Below are 20,987 nucleotides of genomic sequence, written 5' to 3' on the forward strand. Positions count from 1 at the left end.
AGAAGATATGTTCCGTCACCATTTGGTTCAATTGGGAAGACATCATCCAACAGCGTGTGCCACATGCGGGAATACGGAGTGTTCTGCTTCAGCCATGTCAACATTCCATGAGCGACCAATCGACTGACCTCCGGCTCTAGAGGACCGCCGAGTTGACATACGCGAAAATATGATAGTGGCACGGCTAGAGATGCAAGAATTTGAAGTATATCGCAACACGTCCGAATTGCGTGCTTCCTTATTCGACCTGGCACCTATGTGAGTGCGGTAATGGCTCGGATCGTGTCGTGAATTGCATACTGCGGCCAAACAACCAGCAAAAACATAGGGTAAGCGGCCAAAAGACATAGTCAGTTTCAACATAGAAGGCAGGTTGGCTTCATAAACAGCAAACCGCTCACGCCGCAGCTGACAGTTGAAATTGAAATTCGCTCATCTGGCAGATCCGCTCATATGTTGGCAAAGACTGCTGAGCTATGTCCAAGAGGCCCGAGGAGACAATGCTCCCTTAAAAAACCACAAACGATGTTGTGGTCACGAACGTGATCCTCAGTGGACGGGCGAGGTCGGGATAGGCGGCATGACGGGCTCACCATAGCCTCCGACTAGATCCTGTACTGCGGAAAAGGCAGGTGCACGGATCTGATCGTACCAGTGCTGCTGCGAGAAAGTTGAGACTTGAAGTGCGCTTAGTGCCTGCGCACATTGCTCTGGGATGCGTTCTACGACGTCGCAAGTACAACATGGACGAACAAGCAGAACGTAGCGGGCTCAGAAGGGGCGTGTGCGCTGCTGTGGCGCGTGTGATCGCTAGCGCCGGTCTCCTTCCCGCGCTGTGAACTCGGCGACACGGTGGTACAGCCAATTATCCAGACACTGGTTTCGACGTTCATCCTCCCTGCTCATTGTGAGCGCGGGCGCACCAAGGTTCTCTCGTATCTGGAAGATGATTTGTTCTCGGCGATGTTTCAACGTCTACACACCTTGGATCTTGTCCTCATTTCTTCTGTGGTCTGTCTCCCATGCTCAACGCATATCGACTAGTGGCCCGGTACCCCCGCTGCAATGGATCAACTTGACGAACTATCTCACAGGACAGTCAGCACCACCTGGGCTGATAGATGCCTCTATTGGCTACAACGAAGCTACCCGAACTCTTCTGATCTTCGGCGGAGAGTCAGCGCAAGGAATCAAACAGTCGAGGACCTATCTGTATGTCGATCATATTGACAGTTTTTACGTTCATCTGCAACTCCTGGTGCTTGCGACAGATTGAACTTGGATTCTATGGAATGGACAAGCCCGGATCCTCCCGATGGCCTCACGAGTACCCCTCCTGCGCGAAGTGCTGCTATAAGCGGCTATGACCTTGCTTCTAGCTAGTGCGTTCCTGATGCCTTCTGCTGTAGCAAATACTCAAACCTGCTTCAGTCGTTCTGCGCACATCATCATCGGAGGTAATGGAACGAATGGCGAAGCACTCTCTGACGTTTGGGTATGAGACTTTCTGTCTCCCACATGAGCAACCATGATAACCAAGTCTCCAGGAATTTGATTATACCAGCACGTTCTGGTCCCCAGTGAATATATCCCCTGGAGGTCCATCAGGACTGTATGGTGCCGTTGGCGGGATTGACACCCGTACAATGGCCGTTACGGTCGCGAATTCACCATATCCAAACAACTCATTCTACGTTGCCGGTGGTACCGACGGGACAACTGTCTTTCCTCTGTCGAACATCTGGCGTCTGACTGTCACTGGGGTGTTGTCGTCGAATAACCCGAATGGAAGTTATGGAAGTTGGGAGAACATCTCACTCCCCAATTCTAATCTTCCATCGAAAGTTGGCGCCGCAGGAGCGGTTATTTCTCAAACAGCACAGCAAATTGCAGCCATCGGTGGATGCGATGCGTCTGTCCCGTTTACTCCCAGCGCATCTTGCGCTGAACAAGATGCGTACATCATCAACACGCAAGAAGATACCTCTAGTACTGCCAGTGACTGCCCCGCACCCCGTCTGGGAGGGACGGTTGTGCCAGATTTTAATCAGAATTCTTCCGACTTCACAGAGCAGATTTTCTTGCTGCTCGGTCTTTTTGACACATCACTGTGGTCGGATGATGGCGGTTTGCAGAGGGGTGAAGTGGTAAGCACGCCTTATACGTATCGTTGCCAGAATTGCTGTATAACTGCTCATTTCTGTATAGGATGTTCTGAGAATAGATACAGGTGCGAACTACATGATACTGGCACTGATAGTAGTCTCATTATGATGCTTGGACAGGCGAATGGAGCCGGGTGTTACCCGCCGGTGATCCAGGAACAACGGGTGGTACACCAGCATACCCCACGCCTCGTTCAGGTGCAGTCGGCCTCTCATATCAGGAGACACTGGTTGGTTCGCCTCGTAGTAAAGGCTCGGACACCATCATCTTCGGCGGCGTTGACGCGTCTGGAAACTATTTATCTGAAGTGTGGATACTCAGGGCGTATAACGCCCAATTGACTTATTCGAACGAAACTTGGTCTGGTTATGTTTCCGGCGAGCTAGTGGGCGGCCCGAATGCCACAGGACAAGGAGTCACGATCGAATATATGACTGCTTGCGCCTCCCCGCTCAGCCCGAAAGCGACTCAAACGTCTACCTATGGCCCTTCGCCGACCACTACTGGCTCCGCATCTCCTACATCACCTACGTCGACGACACGATATGATACTTCCGTTATCCACAGAGCCCTCTCCCCAATTTCGATCGCTGTGGTTATAGCGGCCGTAATCTTTGCGCGTCTATCATCATCTTCTGTCAATGCGGCGAATACGAAGGGCCATGCTACATTGCTCTACTCTTCGATTATCCTCGGTCTTGCTGCCTACGGATTGGGCATTGCTGGTCTCGTCACGTCGTTCACTTCTGCCACAGTCACGTCTACCCTAATGAAGCGCTCATCTAATTCATCAACGGTCTTGAAGACACCACATGGCAGAGCGGGCCTTGCCTTATTCATAGCTTTCTATGGACTGCTGCCCATTTTGTATGCGTTCAAGATATGCTACAAGCATCTCTCGAGCCCTCCAAATGCCGTCAAAGAAGAAAAGCAGAGGAATGGTCGACTCCGCATGGACTCGGCGGAGACCGCAGAGAAGGAGGTTCTGTATCCAGGACGTGCAGGAAGCCCTGACGGGCGAAACGGGGACGCTCGCTCTTCAGAGGCAAGGCCGTTGGAATCCCGACAACGTGTCCGATCATGGGGTGGACTGTCTTCTTTGCCCTTCGCCGGTCGTCGTTCCAGCGATAGCGGCGTAGACAGTACTGGTGCCTCTTCACCGTCAAGATCGTTCGAAGTCACGAATCGCCCAGTTCGTACTCGGCGTGCTAGTGGCAATAGTCTAGCCGCCTTTTCCGATCCTCGTTCATCTGGGGGACCTCGGAACCTTAGTGATATGAGCTGGTTTGAAGGACGACGCAGCATGCCCCAATTGGTGCGAACTGAGTTTTTCGGGCCATGAATTTTACATTGATCGTTATACTGTAGGGACTGGGCGACTACGCACTTGTCAATCATAGAGCTGTAGATCCTAGTACACCTGGAACCACGGCTCTGGACATGACGAGCACAAGCGGACTGATGACGCCGGCCGAACAAGTTCACATCTATCCCGAAATGCCAAGTACAGTGGATGGCATCCTACACATCCTATTCCATATCCTGCTGCTTGGACTGTGTATCCTATCCCTAGTCGCGCTCTACTTACGCGCCCCGCTTGCGGGATTCATCATCTTCCTGATTGGCACCGTAGTATTTTACATCTTCCTCATAGCTCTCTCGTGGTGCGGTAAGCCGCGGAAGTCCGTACTGTCCGCAGTGATAGCTCGCTTGCGCGGCGTGCCCACCCATCCACAACATTCACCCAGCAATGCCAGTCCATCGCGAGCAACATCAACTGTCGGACTGGAGGTTCCCTGCGTCGAAAATCGCGGCCCCTATCAGCACCATCAGCCACCCTTCAGGACTACTATGTCTGTGGGTCTTGATGATTACGCAACGTCGCATGGTCACGGCACCACTGAAGTTGAGGAGGAGGACGAGGAGGACGAAGATACTCGACAACATAGAATCGAAGAAGAAATGAGTCGGCGAGACGTGTCGATCGTTACCGTTCCAAAGCGAAAACTTTTCTTGACCAATCCAGAGGTGAACCGGGGATGACAAAAGGATCTCCTGCTTATGCCGTTCGTTTTTGCTTTCGCTTTCTTGCACAACATAGCTTTTCAGTTGGTGGATACCATAGCATTCAGGGCACCTCATGTTTGTAGTCTCACGATCATTAATACTGGACATTCTATCCTCCTTGTACTCAATTATTTCATACTATCTTATGCGCGGACTAGCGGAATATGACATGGACATTTGACGCGATTGGGTATTCGATAGTCCCGTTGCTTGTAAACGAATGCGAGGAGAGAGAAAAACGTGTCCGATAACTTCACCAACTAATGCTGGGCAATGCTAAGGCTCTCCCTCAACTGCCACATCATGCCTCCATTTGTCAACTCGACCGAATTTTGCTGCCTCTTGCAAAGGCGGCGGTGTTGTCGAGAGCTGAGGAGGCATCATCATCATCGCCGGAGGGATGGCCGGGGCGAAGAAGCCAGACGCCATCATCGACGGCGTTCCAAAGATCATGGACTGATGGAACGAGGCAGCTTGTGCTTGCATCATCATCTGCTGTTGCTGTTGCTGTTGCTGAGCCATAAAATATTGAGTTCGGCGCATCTGCTCCGGATGAAACGCGAGTGGTTGATCGTCTTCCGTGTCCTCGATCTGACTCGGAGAACCCATCATCTGTGCTGAGTCCATGACCCGAGAAGCACGGAGTCCCAGTGGCTTGTTGTCCTCGTCATCTTCATTCTGACTCTTGGCAGCGCTTTCAGGAAAGAGGCCGCCGCTCGTGCTCATCGGAGGGAGCTGCAGTTTCACCTTGTCCTGCAGGAGAGTAGAGAGAGGTTTCTCTTCTTCTGACTCGTCATCCGAGCCCTGTGTACGGGCCATCCTGTGTGCGGCACGACCTATTGTCGCAACCAGGGGCAGGTCATCTTCACTCGAATCGTCGTTGTCCTCCCGTCCAACCAATCGCGGAGCAACAGGCGATACTAGGGTGTGGTTCGCAGGTCTTGAGACGGAACTTGTCGTCCGCCGATGGCCTCGACCATCCTCCTCGGTCAAGTCAGTGATCCACTCATCGGCCTGGACGTCTTTTAACATGCTTTGCCTCTGCTGCAGCGGAGCTTCGTTGGACGAACTCCCTTCCTCTGTCAGATCGTCCACAGCAGGGGATGGCGGAGCGAGTCTGGCGCCTGACACCCGCTCAATCTCCGGGAGGACCAGAGACGGTCTCGGATCAGGCATATCTGGGGTAGCATCGAGGGCAAGGTCGGAGGTGGAAGCAAGCACCATTGTGCTCGCCACATCGGACGCCTCCATTTTGCCCTTCTGCTTACTCTTCTTCTTGCCCCTGCCTTTCTTCCCATGCTTAGCATTACGTTCCTCTTCCTCCGCTCGCCTCCTTGCCTCCTGCTCGGCCGCAACACGCTCCTGTTCCTCAATGTCGTGTAATTTTGCGAGTTCCCTCTCCCATAGTGTGTCTACACCAAAAACAGACCGCTTACTTCCCGGATGAACGGCGTCGGAAACCAGAGTGGGCCGCGGCTGCGGCGGCCAAGAAGTTTCACTATCGAAGTTCAGCAATGGCTGCGCACTGCCGGAGTTGCGTCTGATGAGGTTGGGCTGTGACCGGAACCCTTCCATGTGACGCGATTGTGGGCGCTGTGTCAAGGATTCTGGGTCGATGAGGGTGCTGGCTCGACCCAGCGTTGGCCGTGCCATCATGGATGGCCGCTGATCTCCGGTGAATACCCTGCACGAAACATTCATTAGACGCACATAGATCAGTAGACTTAGAGTCACATACCGCTGCTTGCCACGCATCTCCGCTTTGCGCGCCTCGATGGCATCGATTAGGCTCTTCCCGTACAGCTTGCCCGGAGGGCGCTTCGAGCGAATATTTGGATCTGTGACGACCTCAGGAGCTGTCTGCGGTACAGGTTCCGGCTCTGGTTCCGGCTCGGGCTCGGGCTCTATCTGCTGGCCATCCTGAGTGGCGCGATGCAGATGGCTTTCAATGTCAGCGTATGCGGGGTCCCGCTGGCCATCCACCATGAGCGTATTACGGAAAGTGAGCTGAGATAATGTAAGGCTGGCCCGTGGGTTGGGCGTGAACAAGTTAGACGCAGCAAGTCCGTCTGAAGGATCCATCATCGACATCGGTCGCGAAGCGGCGCGTGCACCGGGTGGTAGTGGCGCTGCGTCGGAGGCATGCAACTGGAAGCCCTCCATTGCACTATTCCATGGCTGAGCCGGCGCCGCTGGGGCAGACTGCAGTGGGCTGGGCATGATGAGCACCTTCGGGCGCATGAGCTCTAGTCGTGAGTATGGCCGCGAACGCGGGGGAGGCGAGCCTCCGTCGCTGGCGTCTTGTCGATCAAGGAGCATCTGTGTGCCCAACGAAGCATTTGACACAGTGCGAGCGCGAACCTTGGGGTCGAACCGCGAAGTGCGGCTCGGTGATGGCGGCCGCAAAGCGAAGGGGTTAGATTCTCCTCCGTCGGCACCAGGAGCAAGCACGCCGCTTACTGAACCATAAGATGTGGAACGCGCTCGCGCCTTGGGGTCGAACCTAGAAGTGCGATCTGGGGAAGGAGGCCTGACAGCGAAGGGATTCGGCAGGTCCTGGTTGAGCGTATCCTGCGAACTAGCAGTAGAGTATGTCGGGTTATGGGCGTAAGGATTGACCATGGGCTCGGTTTCGCGAGACAGCGGTCGCCCGGTGGAGGTTCTGTCACTTGTCATCCTTGGAGAGTCCGAACGCTCGGACTCGCCAATGGGGAAGGGAACAAAATGTGGTTGGCGACTTCCAGTGATATCTTCGAGAACTGCATGAGAGGACGCTATACGGCCGCGGGGCGGACGCTGTTCAGTAGGTGTCTTCGGTGGAGGCAAATCGATAGGTGCGCCGACAGAGAAGCGTCGTCCTCCGAGGACTGTCAGTGCCGATTTGCTATCCGCGTCTGCGGCCCCGTCAAATTCACTGAAGTTCCCCATGCTCATCGTCCGCGCACCACTGATTCGACGTCCGGGCTCTGATCTCAACCCCGATGGACGCTCGCTGGAGAATTTGAGAGGGTCGGGTTTGCTCTTCCTGCGCGCACCCTTCGAGTCCTTGGAATTCCTGTCGGCTGGTAGTAAAGAATCCAGCCCCCACGATGTCAGGTCGACTTCCATCTCTTCGCTCCCCTCATCTTCTCCAAGCATCCCTTCGTACGTGGAATCGCGGCCAAACGGATTTTGCAACGCATCAACAGAGCTCCTTGATCTTCTTCCGTCAAGAACAGATTCCCTTCCGCCAAGGACGGACTCTCTACCACCCACGCTTCCCGCCTCACTCGGTAAAGCGACGCCTAGGTAGTCCGTGCTTGCTCTCGAGGCTGTTCCTCGGCGAGGACCATTGTTGCGACGGAGATGAGCGAAGATGGCACTGTCGTGAGCTGATCGGTGCGGTGTGTTCGGGTCAGAGTCATCGTTGTCATATTCTGTTTCGCGGAACGCAGTCGTCTACGACTTCAGTCAATACGATCGTGGGCTAGTCCGCTCACCAATCAATGCAGCTGCTAATTGGAGGCGAGAGAAGGAAGACATGCTGAAGTCGTCAAATTCAGGGATGTCAGATATTTGCGGAGACCGTGCTAGCGGGCGACGATGATGCTCAAGGAACACGGACAGCCAACGCCGGACGTATAAACGAAGACGCCAGACCAGTAGTAGTTAGTGCACTCCGTCGGAAAACCAGTTCCGCACTGAGTAGAAGGCCCGACAAGGCCTGCAGAAAGAGAATGAGGCTGAGTATTCGGGTGATCTTGCGGACAGAGAGAGCACGCGGTGGCCAGTGGCCAGGTCGCAGACGTAGGCGCGCGTTGCCACAGCCAACGATTGGCCAACCACTTCGCTGCTCCCTCGACTGCCGAGTATGGCAACCGACTCGAATCAAAACCCATTAAATTAGAGCGCGGGTGCCCATTTCTTTGTTCTTCAAATATTCAAATTCCAAGCCGGGATCCAACACTTGATGTCGAGATGCAAGCACGCATCCCAGAAAAGGAGGCTGGGGCTGTTGCAGATAGAACAAGCCTTAGGAAATGCGGTCAGCGACTCGGGGAATATTCACCTAACCCATGCAAACCATGCCAGTATCAGATGGTAGCTGCACGCGCTGCTCGCCAACCTATGTGTCACCAGCAAAGCAGACGTGTTTGCGACTTGTGGAAGGCGCAAGGCTACATTAAAAATTCGACCCGAAACCTCTCGCGATGAACAGACCCTGGGCCGCAGTCACTCGTGATAGATCGTATAATTGCCTATCGAAACAACTCATTGCACGGCTGGTTAGCGCAGCGTAAAAGAGAACAAGATCATTCGACGACAGCGGGCGTCGAGCGCCACAGTGTGCCACGCGTGTCTCACGTGAAACGCGGTCTCGTGACCGCGTAACGCCGCAAGTGACACGTCAGTCGGGATCCACGGACACGTTCTCAGACAACCCTTCGAGCGAAACGCTACACTTATACGTCTTGTGCCACGTCTCTGCCAGGTTCGCTTGCCCGCAGACTCACGTCCCACGCCTGACAGCCATGCGGATATTCCGTCCGCTGCTGCTCGCGCTCACCGTTCTAGCATCGACAGTCCTTGCCCAGGATGCATCGAACGTGCCAAAAGAGAAGCATGACTATCAGGTGCGCAGTGAATAAAGCGCGTCGTGGCGCACATAAATTTACAATTTATGTCTGCAGAGCGATGTCTCCCGCCTCCGGAAAATTGTGATCAATAGGTATGCTCAGCGGACCAAGTTCACGATCAATGCATTGATCTATGAATGCCCCCATCAGTCTTTACTCACACAGGTCCGTATTTCTTCACATGCAACGCTTTAAACATGCAGCTGATTCTTTTCAACTCGTTTAGAGACATATTCCTTCGAGAGCTCATCTCCAATGCGAACGATGCATTGGAAAAGCTCCGCTTGACCTCGCTCACTGAGAAAGAAGTCCTTTCCGGCGCAGAAGACCTGAACATTACCATAAAGGCTTTCAAAGATGAGACAGGGCATGGACAAATTGTTATCACTGGTACGTATGACGGTTCAGTGCGTGAACATAGGCTAATTGTCGTGAATATAGACACAGGCATCGGTATGACTCCCGAGGAACTGACGACGAATCTTGTGGGTCTCATATAGTATTTTTTTGGAAAAAATCCTCCTCACAAGTTTGAATGAAGGGCACGTTGGCAAAATCTGGCACTTCAGAATTCTTGGCCCGCGCAGAAAGCACGGATGCCACCGGCACTGGCAACTTGATCGGCGCATTTGGTTTGGGCTTTTACAGCAGGTAACATATATTCGAACTTCAGCAGAGGTTCGTTCTGACCATGCCAAGTTTCCTTGTGGCAGACCGTGTCTATGTAGCCTCCCTAGCGGCGAAGTCATCCTCAAACCCCAACCCCATCCAATACGTCTTCAGCTCCGGTGCCGACGAAAGCTCGTTTGAGACCTATCCGGACCCACACGGTAACACTCTCGGACGTGGAACGGAGATCACTCTGGTTCTGAAGAACGACGCACTTGAGTACACAGACCCGCACAGGATTGCCGAACTTGTGTATGTCGCGTTTCCACAGCAATCCGGGTCTCTGCTGAGCTGTTGACATAGGGACAAGCATTCATCGTTCTCCTCGACGTTCCCCATCTACCTGTATACAGAACGGGTGGAAGAGGTAGCTATCGAAGAAGAAGGGTCGGAGACAAATCCCGCTGAGTCGGAATCGGAGAAGGAAGATGTCGATGAAGACGAAGCTATCGTAGAGGACGTTACAGAAAAGGAAACGGAGGAGGATGAGACGCCCAAGACAAAGTCGGTCACGAAGGAGGAATGGATCCATATGAACTCGCAGCCTCCAATTTGGATGCGGTATGTTTCATTTTCCTGTAAATATGCTCTTCTCTCAAGACATCAACTACTTCTGCACAGCGCGCCAAAGACCGTCTCAGACGAGGAGTATGAGGAGTTCTATCAGGCTACGTTCAAGGACTACGAGAAACCTCTCGCTTGGGACCACTTCTCCGGAGACTCCGGCTCCGGCATATCTTTCAAAGCTATCATCTACTTGCCTTCGCATGTGTGCGTACATTCCGTTATGGTTTGTAGGAAATCCATTGATAACAATCCTTCAGACCTGATGAGTACTGGCAAAACCCACTCTTGACCAGTAGCAGGGACTTCCGGCTGATGGTCAAGCGCGTATTCATCACCTCTGATATGGGCGAGGATACCTTGCCAAAGTGGGCCAACTGGGTGAAAGTCGTTGTTGATGGTCAGCCTCTTCCTTACTGAGGCATGGATCAACGTCTGACGTCCGTTCTCGCCCGCAGCTGAGGACCTGCCCTTGAACGTTTCCCGTGAGATGCTCCAATCGACGCGATTCCTGAAGCAGCTCCGGTCGATCATCTTGAAGCACCTTCTGCAGATCTTGGTCCGCATCGAGCGAGAAGATCCCGAGAAGTGGGCGGAAGTGCAGAAGGCATACGGGAACGTGTTCAAGCTCGGTGCAGTGGAGGACGCGAAGAATCGGAACAAGCTCGTAGAGCTCGTGAGATTCACCACGAATCAGCGAGACAGCACGTCCCTAGATGAGGTAGTGTATATTAATATCCCCTGGTGGTATTTAACACTGATGGGATTATCAGTACCTGGAGAACAAGAAGCAGGGACAGAAGCAAATCTTCTATCTCGCCGACATGGGCAGCACTCCGGAACACCTCGCCAAGAGTGTCTTCATCGAGAAGCTCCATGCTCGTGGATATGAGGTCTTGCTTCTGACAGATCCTCTGGACGAAATATTCGTGCAGAATCTTCGACTGTGGATGTAAGTAACAGTTGTGTTAGATTGCTTCCAGGTGACATGACTTACGATGCGACAGGACGGTGCCGTTCCAGGACGTTGCGAAAGCTGGCCTTAGGTTCGGTGACGAAGGTTGGACAGTTTTCTTTTAGCTATTAAGAAATCAAGTGCTGACCTTCAGATGTAGAGATAACCGCCGAAGAAGAGAAGGAGGAGCAGAAGGTCTTGACTGAGGAGTACAAGCCTCTTCTGGAGTGGCTCAAGAAGGAGGCTCAGGATGTTGTCCGCGATGGTGCGAGCCAAATTCTCGAGAACTACACATTAAGCTAACGGTGCTTGTAGTCGTGATTTCCAATCGGCTGGTGACAAGTTCGTGTGCCGTTGTCGCAGACACGATGGGTTACACCGCGAACGTCGAGAAGATGATGAGTACGTGTCATCAATATCAGTTCACGAGCAATTGATTAATCGAGCTGTCTGTTAGGTTCGTCTCAGAGCGGATCCAAGAACCCGATGCATGCGTTTGCTAAGAAGCAGAAGCTGCTCGAGATCAACCCTCGCTCACCGCTCATCCAGGGCCTTCTGCGGCGAGTGGAGCAATTGCCGGCTGAGGAGGAGGGCAGGGATCTGGAGGAGGAGGAAGAGCTGAAGGAAGTGGCCTCTGTGCTGATCGACGGCGCGCTAGTCCGCTCTGGGTTCAGCGTCCCAGACTCGAACGAGTGAGCTTCATCTACTCACTTGATGGCCATATCTTCTCTGACGGGAGGCCTAGGTTCTTCACGCGCGTCGACCGAATACTGCGCCGATCTCTCGGCGTATCTGAGACTGCGCCCACGGATACCACCGTGAAGCCGGCTCCTCCAATAGACCACGAGCCGTTGAACATCCAGGATCCTCAATCTGTAGAGTGGCCTGATTACGTCCCTGGGCAGTTTAGGAATCAGCAGCCTGAGGACGTTCCTCAGGCGTTCTGGGAAGTGGAGGAGGTTGATGAGGAGGGAAATCCGGTGCAGAGTTCTAAGCATGACGAGCTTTGAGTGGTGATCGTGCTACTAGTGTTCCCGTTTGTATCGTTGTTGTTTGTGTTATCCGAAATGTATGGGAATTATTGCTTTACATAAAAGCTGGCAAATTGCACTCGCATCCTCGGGGTTGAAGGAATTCAATGACGCCGGTGATGTAAAGCTAAAACAAGCGCTCGCGTCTAACGTGTCTATATACCGGACACTATTTCGAGTCCGCCTCGTTCAGCCTATTCTCTCATTCAAGAACGATGTCTGCGCCATTCATACCTATGGTCCCGCCTCCCTTGCCGCCCAATTGGACTGAACACATCGGTAAGCAGATCATAGTGTGCGCGTCGGGTAGTCGTTGATTCTGTCACTCCTTGGCATAGGTCCTACAGGGCAGCCCTACTACTACAACTCCGTGACCCAAGAGTCGACATATGTTCGTCCTATGCCAACATTCCCCATCCTCCCTCAAACTGCAATGGCAGCTCCGGCTGTTCCGGCCAAGAAGAAGAAAGAGAAGCCTCTCATCAAGACACCCATCCCGAATACGGATTGGTTACGCGTCGTGACCACAGAGGGAAACGTGTTCTATACGCACAAGGTCGAGAAGAGGAGTGTGTGGACAGTGCCGGATGAGATCCGCGAGGCCGTCCAGGCGTTGGAACGTGAGGAGGCTGAACGACGCATCAGAGAAGAGCAGGAAGCGAAGGAGAAGGTGGAGAAGAAGGCCAGGAGTGCGCAGGAAGAACAATTGAGAGAGGTCGAGAGGATAAAGTCAGAGGTGGAGGAGATGGTTGGGAAGCGGAAGGCGGAAGAAGCGGTCCCGCTCAACGAAGTGGTGATCACGAAGAAGACAAAGATGGAAGGAGCGGATGAGGAAGAAGAAGAAGAGGAAGAGAGCGAAGAGGAAGAAGAAGAAGAGTGGCAGCGAGAAGCCGCTGCACAACTCGCTGCGGAGGCAGAGGAGGAGAAGAAGAAGCAGGAGGAAGCGAAGAAGTGGCAGGAGGAGCACGAGGAGGAGGAAGCAAAGAAAATGAAGGAAGCCGAAAAGGCTAAGGGACAACCGCAGATCAAAATGCCCGAACGGGTTGACCTGTCTCTTGACGAAGCTAAGGCTCTGTTCAAAGTGAGCACACCCAGCGTTCGGTGGAATGGATACTGATATCAGCGCCTCACAGACCCTCCTGCGGGAGAAGGACATCAACCCTCTTCACCCATGGGACACTTCTCTCCCGCTATTCATATCCGATCCGCGCTATGTCCTCCTGCCTTCGGTGTCGGCGAGGAAGGAGGCTTTTGATGAATACTGCCGCGATCGCGCGCGCGAGCTCCGACAGTCCAACGTGAAGAAAGAGAAGGAGGTCGCAAATCCCAAGGAGGAGTTCGAGCGCCTTTTGAGAGACGAGGTGAAAAGCACACGCATGAGCTGGACAGAGTGGCGAAGGCAATGGAAGAAGGACAGGCGGTTCTATGGGTGGGGGCGGGATGACAGAGAGCGGGAGAAACGCTTCAGGGAATATCTGAAAGAGCTAGGAGAAAGTAAGCGAGGAATGTCCGAGTCTGAATGCGAACGCTAATCATTTTACAGAGAAGCGCGCTGCTGCTCAGAATGCGGAGGCGGAATTCTTCGCTCTTATCAGAGAGACTGGTATCGCGAAACTGGGCGCAGCGTGGAAAGAAGTAGGACGGTCATTTACAATTCTCTTCTGCAAATCTCATGTCGAAGATACACAGGTGAAACGAAAGATTGTTGAAGACGTGCGGTATGGTGCTGTTGGTTCCTCGTCATTGCGCGAGGAGCTCTTCAACACGTACTTGAAAGCTCACGGCGCAGATGCAACGCCAGAGCCAATTCCAAACAAGGAAGCTGACGAGTCGGTCCACAATCTGTCCCAAGATAGTCATATGCCAGAAGAAGAAGACGCAGAGCGTGAACGAAAGAAACGCGAGAGGAAAGAACGTGCTGTGCAGGATCGAGAACAGAGGGTCAGGGCGGAGCGCAGCAAGGTGGAAGCCGACATTGATCGCTCAAGGATGGGTTTGAACAAAGAGGAAGGCGAGCTGGAGTTCAGGTGCGCCGCGTGTCTTGCGAGTTCTCTGCGCAGTTGCTAGGCGCCACTCACCAGAGACGTGTTCAATTTTGCAGGACAATGCTTGTCGATGCAATCAGAGACCCACAGGTACGAATCGTATTGGGGTTGAAACTGATCATTAACCATGCATGTCTCGTGTATTCGCTTTTGTAGATGACCTGGGATGCCGCGCTCCCACAACTTAGGACCGATCCTCGTTTCACACTTTCACCTCTACCGCTGAACCAGCAAATTCATATATTCCACGCTCACGTTGCGGCATTGCGATCCAAGTACCTGGACAGCCTGCACGCCTTATTCGCATCGCATTCTCCTTCACTCGCATCGCCCTTCACGGATCTCCCCGTCTCTTCCCTTGTCGCTTCGCAGCCTGCCACAAAGCTCGGCTTTGACGTCGAACAAATCGAGCAGGAATACGATAAGTGGCAGCGGCAGCGGACGCACGAGGCGCGACTTGCATTTGATCAGATGCTCAGCGAGAATGCATTTATCGAGTTCTGGGGCCGGCTCGGCAAAATTGGCGGCAAGGGTGTGGACGAGGGTATTAAGGCGGATGACCTCGGCGACAACGCGGAAGAGGAGCAGGTGGACATGAAGGCTCTCGCGAAAAACGTAGATCTGAACGAGATAGTGAAGGTGCTAAAGGTGAGTGTTGTGTGCTCACGGAACACGGATGTGGATGGCACCGCAGAAGCATGCGGAGGCGTGAACTTACGATGATGATGGTTGCCAACAGAATGACAAGCGGTATTTGATTTTTGACCACATCCCAGAGGAGCGGGAACGGTGGCTGCGGGTGAGCACTGCTGCCCAGGTTCTATAAGCTGCACTTAGGTTTATGCTGATTCATTGACATAGGATTATCTGGCACAGCTGCCGCCGCCGAAGCTATCAGTTCACGTTTCATAGTTGGACTCTGGCCTTATTAGCTGTATGTGCCCCAGGCCGACTCATTACGACAGCTGAATCACTATTATGGAATCATCGGATGTCAGGCTGTGTCAGACTCTGGTCAGAACATCCGGCCGGCATATTGGAGATGAAACCAGTGACTGGAGTGGAGCCAGCCGTTAGTTTGTTTCCTCGCGCGACGCACAGTGTTACTCGTCTCAGTTGAGTCGCAGTTCCCATCAGTATTATGTTCCTTCGTAAGTGACACGACTGCCCTTTGAAATGTGCTTGTCCCCTGTCCCCCAGCACGAAGATGACCGTCTTCAAGTTCCAGAGCGGGACGAACGCATGAACTTTGATTCCGGCGAGCGGGCGCTGATCAAAGGAAATGATCGACGGTATCACATTAGCCAAATCTGACAGCTGACACTTGCCACCAATCCCAACTAGCGGCTACAGTCTATCTTCACCGTCTGCCTGTTGCATCATTTGCTGACACTCCCGTCAGTCGACGCGGACAATGAAACCTAGCTGTGACAGCGGTTCAGATTCGTGCCACCGGGATCTCGTATCGAACTGCCTCATATCCGAGCCCGACAAAGCGGGGTTCCTGAGCGTGAAGTCATTGCCGTTGCACTTGACCTAATATTGAACCAGTGACTGTGGTACACAGCTTCCCGTCATCTCCGCTGGGAATCCATGAACGTGGCTCCCTCATTGTAGTCTCATAGATGCTGGCCCTTTCCGAGCACTTCCGCCACGATATATTCCTGTGCTCCTTTGATAGAGAAGGACTAGTTCCGAGCGGCATGCGTATTCCGAGCCACGAACCGTACCGACTGCTCAGACCGCAATCCCCACGACCTTGACATCCCGAAGACAAATATGGCTAGTGGCTCTCATTTTGCCAGACGCCTATGCTGCTCGCTGGTAACGTTGCTGCCGGGTTCATACGCGGTCAAAGTTCCGGATCCGCCCCCGCCTCCCTTACCCCCTGCCCCGACTCGGATTATGGAACACATTGCGGTTCCGCAGGGGCTGTGCTTGACTCGTGCTTATTTGTATCACGCTGCGCCCAGCGTCCCAGTTTCTCATTCGGATAAGTATATAAACACTAGCCGATGCTGGTGCAGTCCTCCATCAAAATAACACCTCGCCTGGACCACAATATGCAAACCAACCACATTCACGCCTCTCTTCCTTCGTCAAATACATCTCCTGCCTCAGTCTCAAATATGCATATTGACCATGACTACGTTTGCCCTCCTCCGGGAGCTAGCCGTTCGCCCTGCCCGGCATTGAATGCGTTGGCGAACCACAATTACTTGTGAGCTCTCTTCCGCTTCCTTGCAACGCTTTTTGGTCTAACATTAAAACCTTGCCGTAGACCACATGACGGTCGCAGAATCAGCATCCCTCAATTGGTCCGTGCCCTTACTAGTGTCTACAGCCTTTCCTTCCCGCTTGCGATCATCCTCGCCGTGGTCGGCGTTTTCAAGTGCGGAGGCTGGTGGCACATCGATCTTCACGATCTCGCCAAGCATAACGCAATTGAGCATGATGGGTCCCTGACACACGATGACACTCCCCGCGGAAGCACGTTCGCCCCGATCGAAGTGGACAGCAAGCTTGTGCACCAGCTGCTATCGGTCTCGCCCTGCGAGTGGCTGACACTTTCCGACTTTGCCAAGGCACGCGCGGAACGAGATCAGCAGATGCAGACTCCTCTCGATGCATTGCACGCGGAGATTGCGAGGGGAGAAGCGGTTCTCACGATGGAGGTTTTGGGCCAGCATATTTCGCACAAACATGCCGCAGATGTCGTGCACCACATGGTTACGGACGAACAAGGAGTTCCAAAGACATTTATCGAACAATGGTTCCAGGAAGAGAAGCTCCCAGATGGATGGAGGAGGCCAGCGACATCAGTGGGACTGTTCGAAGTGGCGATGAAGTCGAGATGGGTTGAGAAAGAAGTGCGCACGCTACGGACTAAGAATGCCTGATGAAAACTTTGACCTGTTTCACCCTGTGCATGTAATCGTATCTCGTATCCATTTGTGTGTTATCAATCACAGTCTGTTGACATCCAATTTGAACGGATTCAAGGCGAGCGCACGCCGCATTGCTTAATCGATAGACGCTCAAATCCCCTGATCTCGAATTTGTACTCACGCTCGCATACACCATTCAACCATCCGCTCCCCACGGGGCGCTGCATCAGGCGGTCTCACGAAACGGTCACGATACGTGAATCGTAGTCTCGAAGATGGGCTTGTTCGTGGACTTGGTCACGTTGAGCGACACCTAAGACATCTTGACCTTGCTCGCCTGACTGTGGTAATTGATTAGCTTGCGACAGGAAGGATTACTTATATTCCTGCCGAGCAAAGGCCCACGGGGTGCCGATGACTTTGCAACGCACGATTAAAACCGCCCCGGATTGACTCCAGTGGATACATCAAGGTGTCCGCAAATGATCATTGCGGCATAGGCCCCGAAGGCACTGCGAATGCACAAGCTGGTAGACCCTCATCGGCAATCATTCTTCTTGCGAGCACATCCCGTGCGTGCGATTATTGGGCTATACCGAGTGCGTGTCCATATTTCATCCAGATACATCTTGCCATTCTACGATAAATCATCAGTCACACGGATATCTGCAGGCCCCCTCATGCCCCTCAGCCAATAACAGCCCGCCTGTCTGAGTGTGTAATCGCTTTCTCGCCCTTCGCGGCATATAATTGACGAATACGTAGCAGATCATGGGGCAGAGAAGCCAGGAACATTTATTTGTATCGCAGACTCAATCCACACCTGTGACCGCCCGACGTGGTTGATTGCTCGTCCGCGGCGTGTCAGTATTCAGGAGCTGCCGCCATACTTGATACCCGCGCTTACGACGGCAACACCGTATAGGCTCACCGTGTCTCTGATATATAGAGGGACGGACAAGCAGCAGTTGGACGTGTGATCGGGGCTCTTCTTTTCACGACTGTCTCCCTTCCACCTTCCCCTTTTCTACCTGTCCTCTCCCACCAGCATCATGATTCCCGTAGAGGAGAAACCTGTTGAAGAGGTCGTGGTTTTGACGGAGAGCCTCGAGAGTGAAGATCGGCGCATGACGCACAGGGTGCTCTGGAAGCTAGATCTTCACGTCCTCCCTCCATTGGCCCTTGTATGTGGTCATTCTCCCCCTTCATAGCGTCTCAATCAATGCGCGAACAGCTATGGCTTGCAAATTTTGTCGACAGAACGAATGTAGGGAACGCGAGGTAAATTCATCGTCATCTATCCACAACACCAATTCTCACTTTGCGATAGAATTGCAGGTCTCGCGACAGACCTTCATCTTCAAGGGATTCAATTCAACACGGCACTCGCAGGTCAGCTATTGTTCATTTCATTCCAAGCCATTGACGTTCACTGACTGCTGCTCAGTCTTCTATGTTTCGTGAGTTGTGGGAGCTTTCAGCCTACAAATGCTGATTGCATTCACGTCAAGATACATCCTGGTTGAATTGCGTCAGCATCTCCTCTCCTGGCAGAATGTCACAATGCTGACTCCCTTACAGCGTCCAACTGGGTCCTCAAGAAGATGAAGCCCAGCCGTTGGCTGCCTATCCTCGTCACTGTCTGGGGTATGGTTACAACGCTGAGCGGACTGGTCCAGAGTTTCCGTGGTCTTGTCGCAATCCGATTTTTCCTCGGGATGTGTGAGGGTGGCTTGCTGCCCGGTATCGTGCGTATTTCCGATATAAGGGTGTCCACGCCAACGGATTAATTCACTTGCATAGATGCTCTACCTGAGCACATTGTACAAACGGCATGAACTTCAACAGCGGTGCGCCTTTCTGAATATATGCTCTATTTTCGACCTTATCGTGAACTTGCTGAATTCCTGCAGGGTTGGCATCTTCTATGCATCTAGCTCCTTGGCTGGCGCTTTTGGAGGTTCGTATTTCCAATTCTTGTGTCATTGACCACTTGAAGCTGGTCGCTGACGAATGGATCAGGTCTTCTGGCATTGGGTATTGAGAAGATGGACGGAATTGGTAACCTGGCCGGTTGGCGGTGGATCTTCATTATCGAGGGTCTTGTCACGATTTGTTTGGCACTCGGATCGATCATCTTCCTGCCCGCTGATTTGAGCTCGGTCAAATTCTTCACGGAGGAGGAGACAGTGTTTGCTTGTATGTCGCGATAGTTCCTAATCAGAGACATGTGGCATCTAAGCTGACACTTGCTATACATACAGTACACCGCTTCCGCAAGTCACACGCCATGACCAGCAGTGCACCACAGTCGGAACCGTCTCAGCGCATCAATGACATCGCGGAACCCGAGAAGGGAACCGACGTACAGGTGGCGACGACTACTGTGGAGAGCACGGCGCCCGCCGTGTTCCAGGAGGATGAGACGTTTGAGTGGTACGAAGTCATCCGAGGTGGGCGATTTTTGAGTTTGCAGAGAAAGAACTAAACTGATCAGCTGAACACTGCAGGTGTTAAGGAGCCACAGGTGTGGATGTCGTCAATGTCATACTTAGGCATCGCTGTCAGCGTGGATTCCTTTTCGCTGTTCCTGTGGGTCATGATCTCTTGCGTAATACATTTCGTGAAGACCTGACTCTCTACCATCAGACCTACTATCATATCAGGCCTTGGATACTCCGGTGGCGCGGCGCAACTGCATACGGTCCCACCCTATGTACCGGCTGTGGCCCTGACCGTAGTGGTTGCGGTACTCAGCGACAAGCTGAAAATGCGAGGCCCATTCATCCTGATGTTCCTGCCCGTATCTATGGCTGGTTAGTGTTTTTCGTGCGATGTTGTCCAGTGGTCTTCACGCATGTCCACATCAGGTTACGTTCTCGCGATTGCGGCTAAGGTCAGCACGTTATGGCGACAGTGGAAATATTCAACGTGTTCACATCGTTTTATGTTCAGAATGATACGCAGCGGTATGCAGCAGGTAGAACGCCATCTTGTTTGAAGAACATGTTATGCTCATGACGTTCTCTTGTCAAGTGTTTTTGATGGCAGCTGGCATGTGTGTGCCGGTCCATCTTATCTGGACTTCATGATATGCTAATCAAGAGATCGTTGATATCAAGCTATCCGTGCGGGCCTTGCATCCTGTCAATCCTTCCCAACAACAGCGCCGGTCATTACAAGAAAGCAACAACCGTGGCGTTGCAGCTCGCCCTTGCTAATACCGGGTGAGCACTTGTGAACATTACATCCGTATGAATGGGAGCTCAGTGACGGTGTCCGCTCGCAGAGGCTTCATCGCTACATTCACCTACACTGACGAGCAGCAGCCGAAATATGTCAAGGGTCATAGCATTACACTGGGGTTCGTTATTATGGCATGGTTCGCCATGCTCGCGAACGTGTGAGTTTCATTCGATTCGTGGCTCAGTAAATGAGACACAGATGAAACTTAATTGCATGTCGCACAGGCTTTATTGCATGTGGGAGAACAGGGCTCGAGCGGCTGGCCTTCGCCAGGACAATATCGCGAAGTACCAGGAGCTGTGGGATTCTGGGAAGACGAGGGCTCCGATCGGGGACCGTCATCCCGACTTCCGCTTCACACTGTGATTGTCATTTTACGAGGAACTGCCTCGATGCCTTTGAACCCTGCACTATGCTGTATCATTAATGATGTAGGAAGAAGTGCCAAGCATGTTAGCTGGATTGTTGTAGTTGTAACAAGGGACGCCATCGCTTCGCTCCGGCAGGAGAAGGTGTAAGACGCTATAAATAGATCGACTTAAATTTTGACTAAGTGATCTATCATGTAAACATTGCTGTTGCCTCAAAGTAATAGCATGCGAGTGATGCCGTATCCTGAGTCCTGACACTGGCAGTTTTAGATGCATGCCTGATTGATGAAGCATAAGATCACAGGAAACGGCCCAAGCTGAAAGGCAGAAAGAAAGAGGAGCATGAAGCGGAGGCCAAAGCATACAGTA

General features: G+C 52.7%; 6 protein-coding genes across 6 annotated transcripts; 5 read left to right on the forward strand and 1 right to left on the reverse strand.

Annotated features, from left to right (window-relative positions):
- The first annotated feature begins 846 nt into the window (after positions 1 to 846).
- On the forward strand, positions 847 to 4,359 carry LAESUDRAFT_5846 (uncharacterized protein). Its single transcript, XM_040903042.1, has 7 exons — positions 847 to 1,212; positions 1,272 to 1,382; positions 1,432 to 1,495; positions 1,548 to 2,147; positions 2,209 to 2,230; positions 2,286 to 3,481; positions 3,535 to 4,359. The coding sequence occupies exons 1-7, from the start codon at positions 947 to 949 to the stop codon at positions 4,207 to 4,209; spliced, it is 2,934 nt and encodes a 977-aa protein (XP_040770082.1). The 5' UTR covers positions 847 to 946; the 3' UTR covers positions 4,210 to 4,359.
- Positions 4,360 to 4,509: 150 nt separating this feature from the next.
- Positions 4,510 to 7,768, reverse strand: LAESUDRAFT_808164 (uncharacterized protein; the record flags this gene model as incomplete). Its single annotated transcript, XM_040914039.1, has 3 exons — positions 7,713 to 7,768; positions 5,972 to 7,649; positions 4,510 to 5,917 (listed from the first exon to the last, which is right to left on the reverse strand). Exons 1-3 carry the CDS (start codon positions 7,753 to 7,755, stop codon positions 4,510 to 4,512), a joined length of 3,129 nt encoding a protein of 1,042 aa, XP_040770083.1. The 5' UTR covers positions 7,756 to 7,768.
- Positions 7,769 to 8,640: 872 nt separating this feature from the next.
- LAESUDRAFT_718850 (heat shock protein Hsp90) lies at positions 8,641 to 12,069 on the forward strand. Its single transcript, XM_040907512.1, has 17 exons — positions 8,641 to 8,846; positions 8,904 to 8,941; positions 9,000 to 9,014; positions 9,076 to 9,239; positions 9,291 to 9,334; positions 9,391 to 9,500; positions 9,549 to 9,770; positions 9,822 to 10,079; positions 10,140 to 10,289; positions 10,343 to 10,482; positions 10,541 to 10,803; positions 10,856 to 11,034; positions 11,090 to 11,142; positions 11,198 to 11,302; positions 11,353 to 11,439; positions 11,495 to 11,729; positions 11,783 to 12,069. Exons 1-17 carry the CDS (start codon positions 8,745 to 8,747, stop codon positions 12,045 to 12,047), a joined length of 2,430 nt encoding a protein of 809 aa, XP_040770084.1. The 5' UTR covers positions 8,641 to 8,744; the 3' UTR covers positions 12,048 to 12,069.
- A 214-nt stretch (positions 12,070 to 12,283) lies between these two features.
- LAESUDRAFT_639872 (uncharacterized protein) lies at positions 12,284 to 15,025 on the forward strand (the record flags this gene model as incomplete). Its single annotated transcript, XM_040903565.1, has 9 exons — positions 12,284 to 12,347; positions 12,407 to 13,149; positions 13,202 to 13,562; positions 13,612 to 13,703; positions 13,758 to 14,095; positions 14,170 to 14,203; positions 14,270 to 14,761; positions 14,853 to 14,912; positions 14,975 to 15,025. 9 exons carry the CDS (start codon positions 12,284 to 12,286, stop codon positions 15,023 to 15,025), a joined length of 2,235 nt encoding a protein of 744 aa, XP_040770085.1.
- A 1,217-nt stretch (positions 15,026 to 16,242) lies between these two features.
- On the forward strand, positions 16,243 to 17,013 carry LAESUDRAFT_753646 (Cloroperoxidase; the record flags this gene model as incomplete). Its single annotated transcript, XM_040911794.1, has 2 exons — positions 16,243 to 16,334; positions 16,395 to 17,013. 2 exons carry the CDS (start codon positions 16,243 to 16,245, stop codon positions 17,011 to 17,013), a joined length of 711 nt encoding a protein of 236 aa, XP_040770086.1.
- A 543-nt stretch (positions 17,014 to 17,556) lies between these two features.
- LAESUDRAFT_718852 (MFS general substrate transporter) lies at positions 17,557 to 20,781 on the forward strand. Its single transcript, XM_040907513.1, has 21 exons — positions 17,557 to 17,601; positions 17,674 to 17,715; positions 17,770 to 17,864; positions 17,927 to 18,185; positions 18,236 to 18,282; positions 18,332 to 18,393; positions 18,449 to 18,461; positions 18,513 to 18,532; positions 18,583 to 18,749; positions 18,805 to 18,851; positions 18,915 to 18,961; positions 19,024 to 19,205; positions 19,268 to 19,454; positions 19,512 to 19,593; positions 19,651 to 19,817; positions 19,872 to 19,897; positions 19,957 to 19,981; positions 20,038 to 20,059; positions 20,124 to 20,228; positions 20,291 to 20,404; positions 20,472 to 20,781. Exons 4-21 carry the CDS (start codon positions 18,054 to 18,056, stop codon positions 20,611 to 20,613), a joined length of 1,587 nt encoding a protein of 528 aa, XP_040770087.1. The 5' UTR covers positions 17,557 to 17,601; positions 17,674 to 17,715; positions 17,770 to 17,864; positions 17,927 to 18,053; the 3' UTR covers positions 20,614 to 20,781.
- The last annotated feature ends 206 nt before the right edge of the window (positions 20,782 to 20,987 follow it).

This window comes from Laetiporus sulphureus (genome assembly GCF_001632365.1).
Source record: "Laetiporus sulphureus 93-53 unplaced genomic scaffold LAESUscaffold_1, whole genome shotgun sequence".
Taxonomy (NCBI): domain Eukaryota; kingdom Fungi; phylum Basidiomycota; class Agaricomycetes; order Polyporales; family Laetiporaceae; genus Laetiporus; species Laetiporus sulphureus.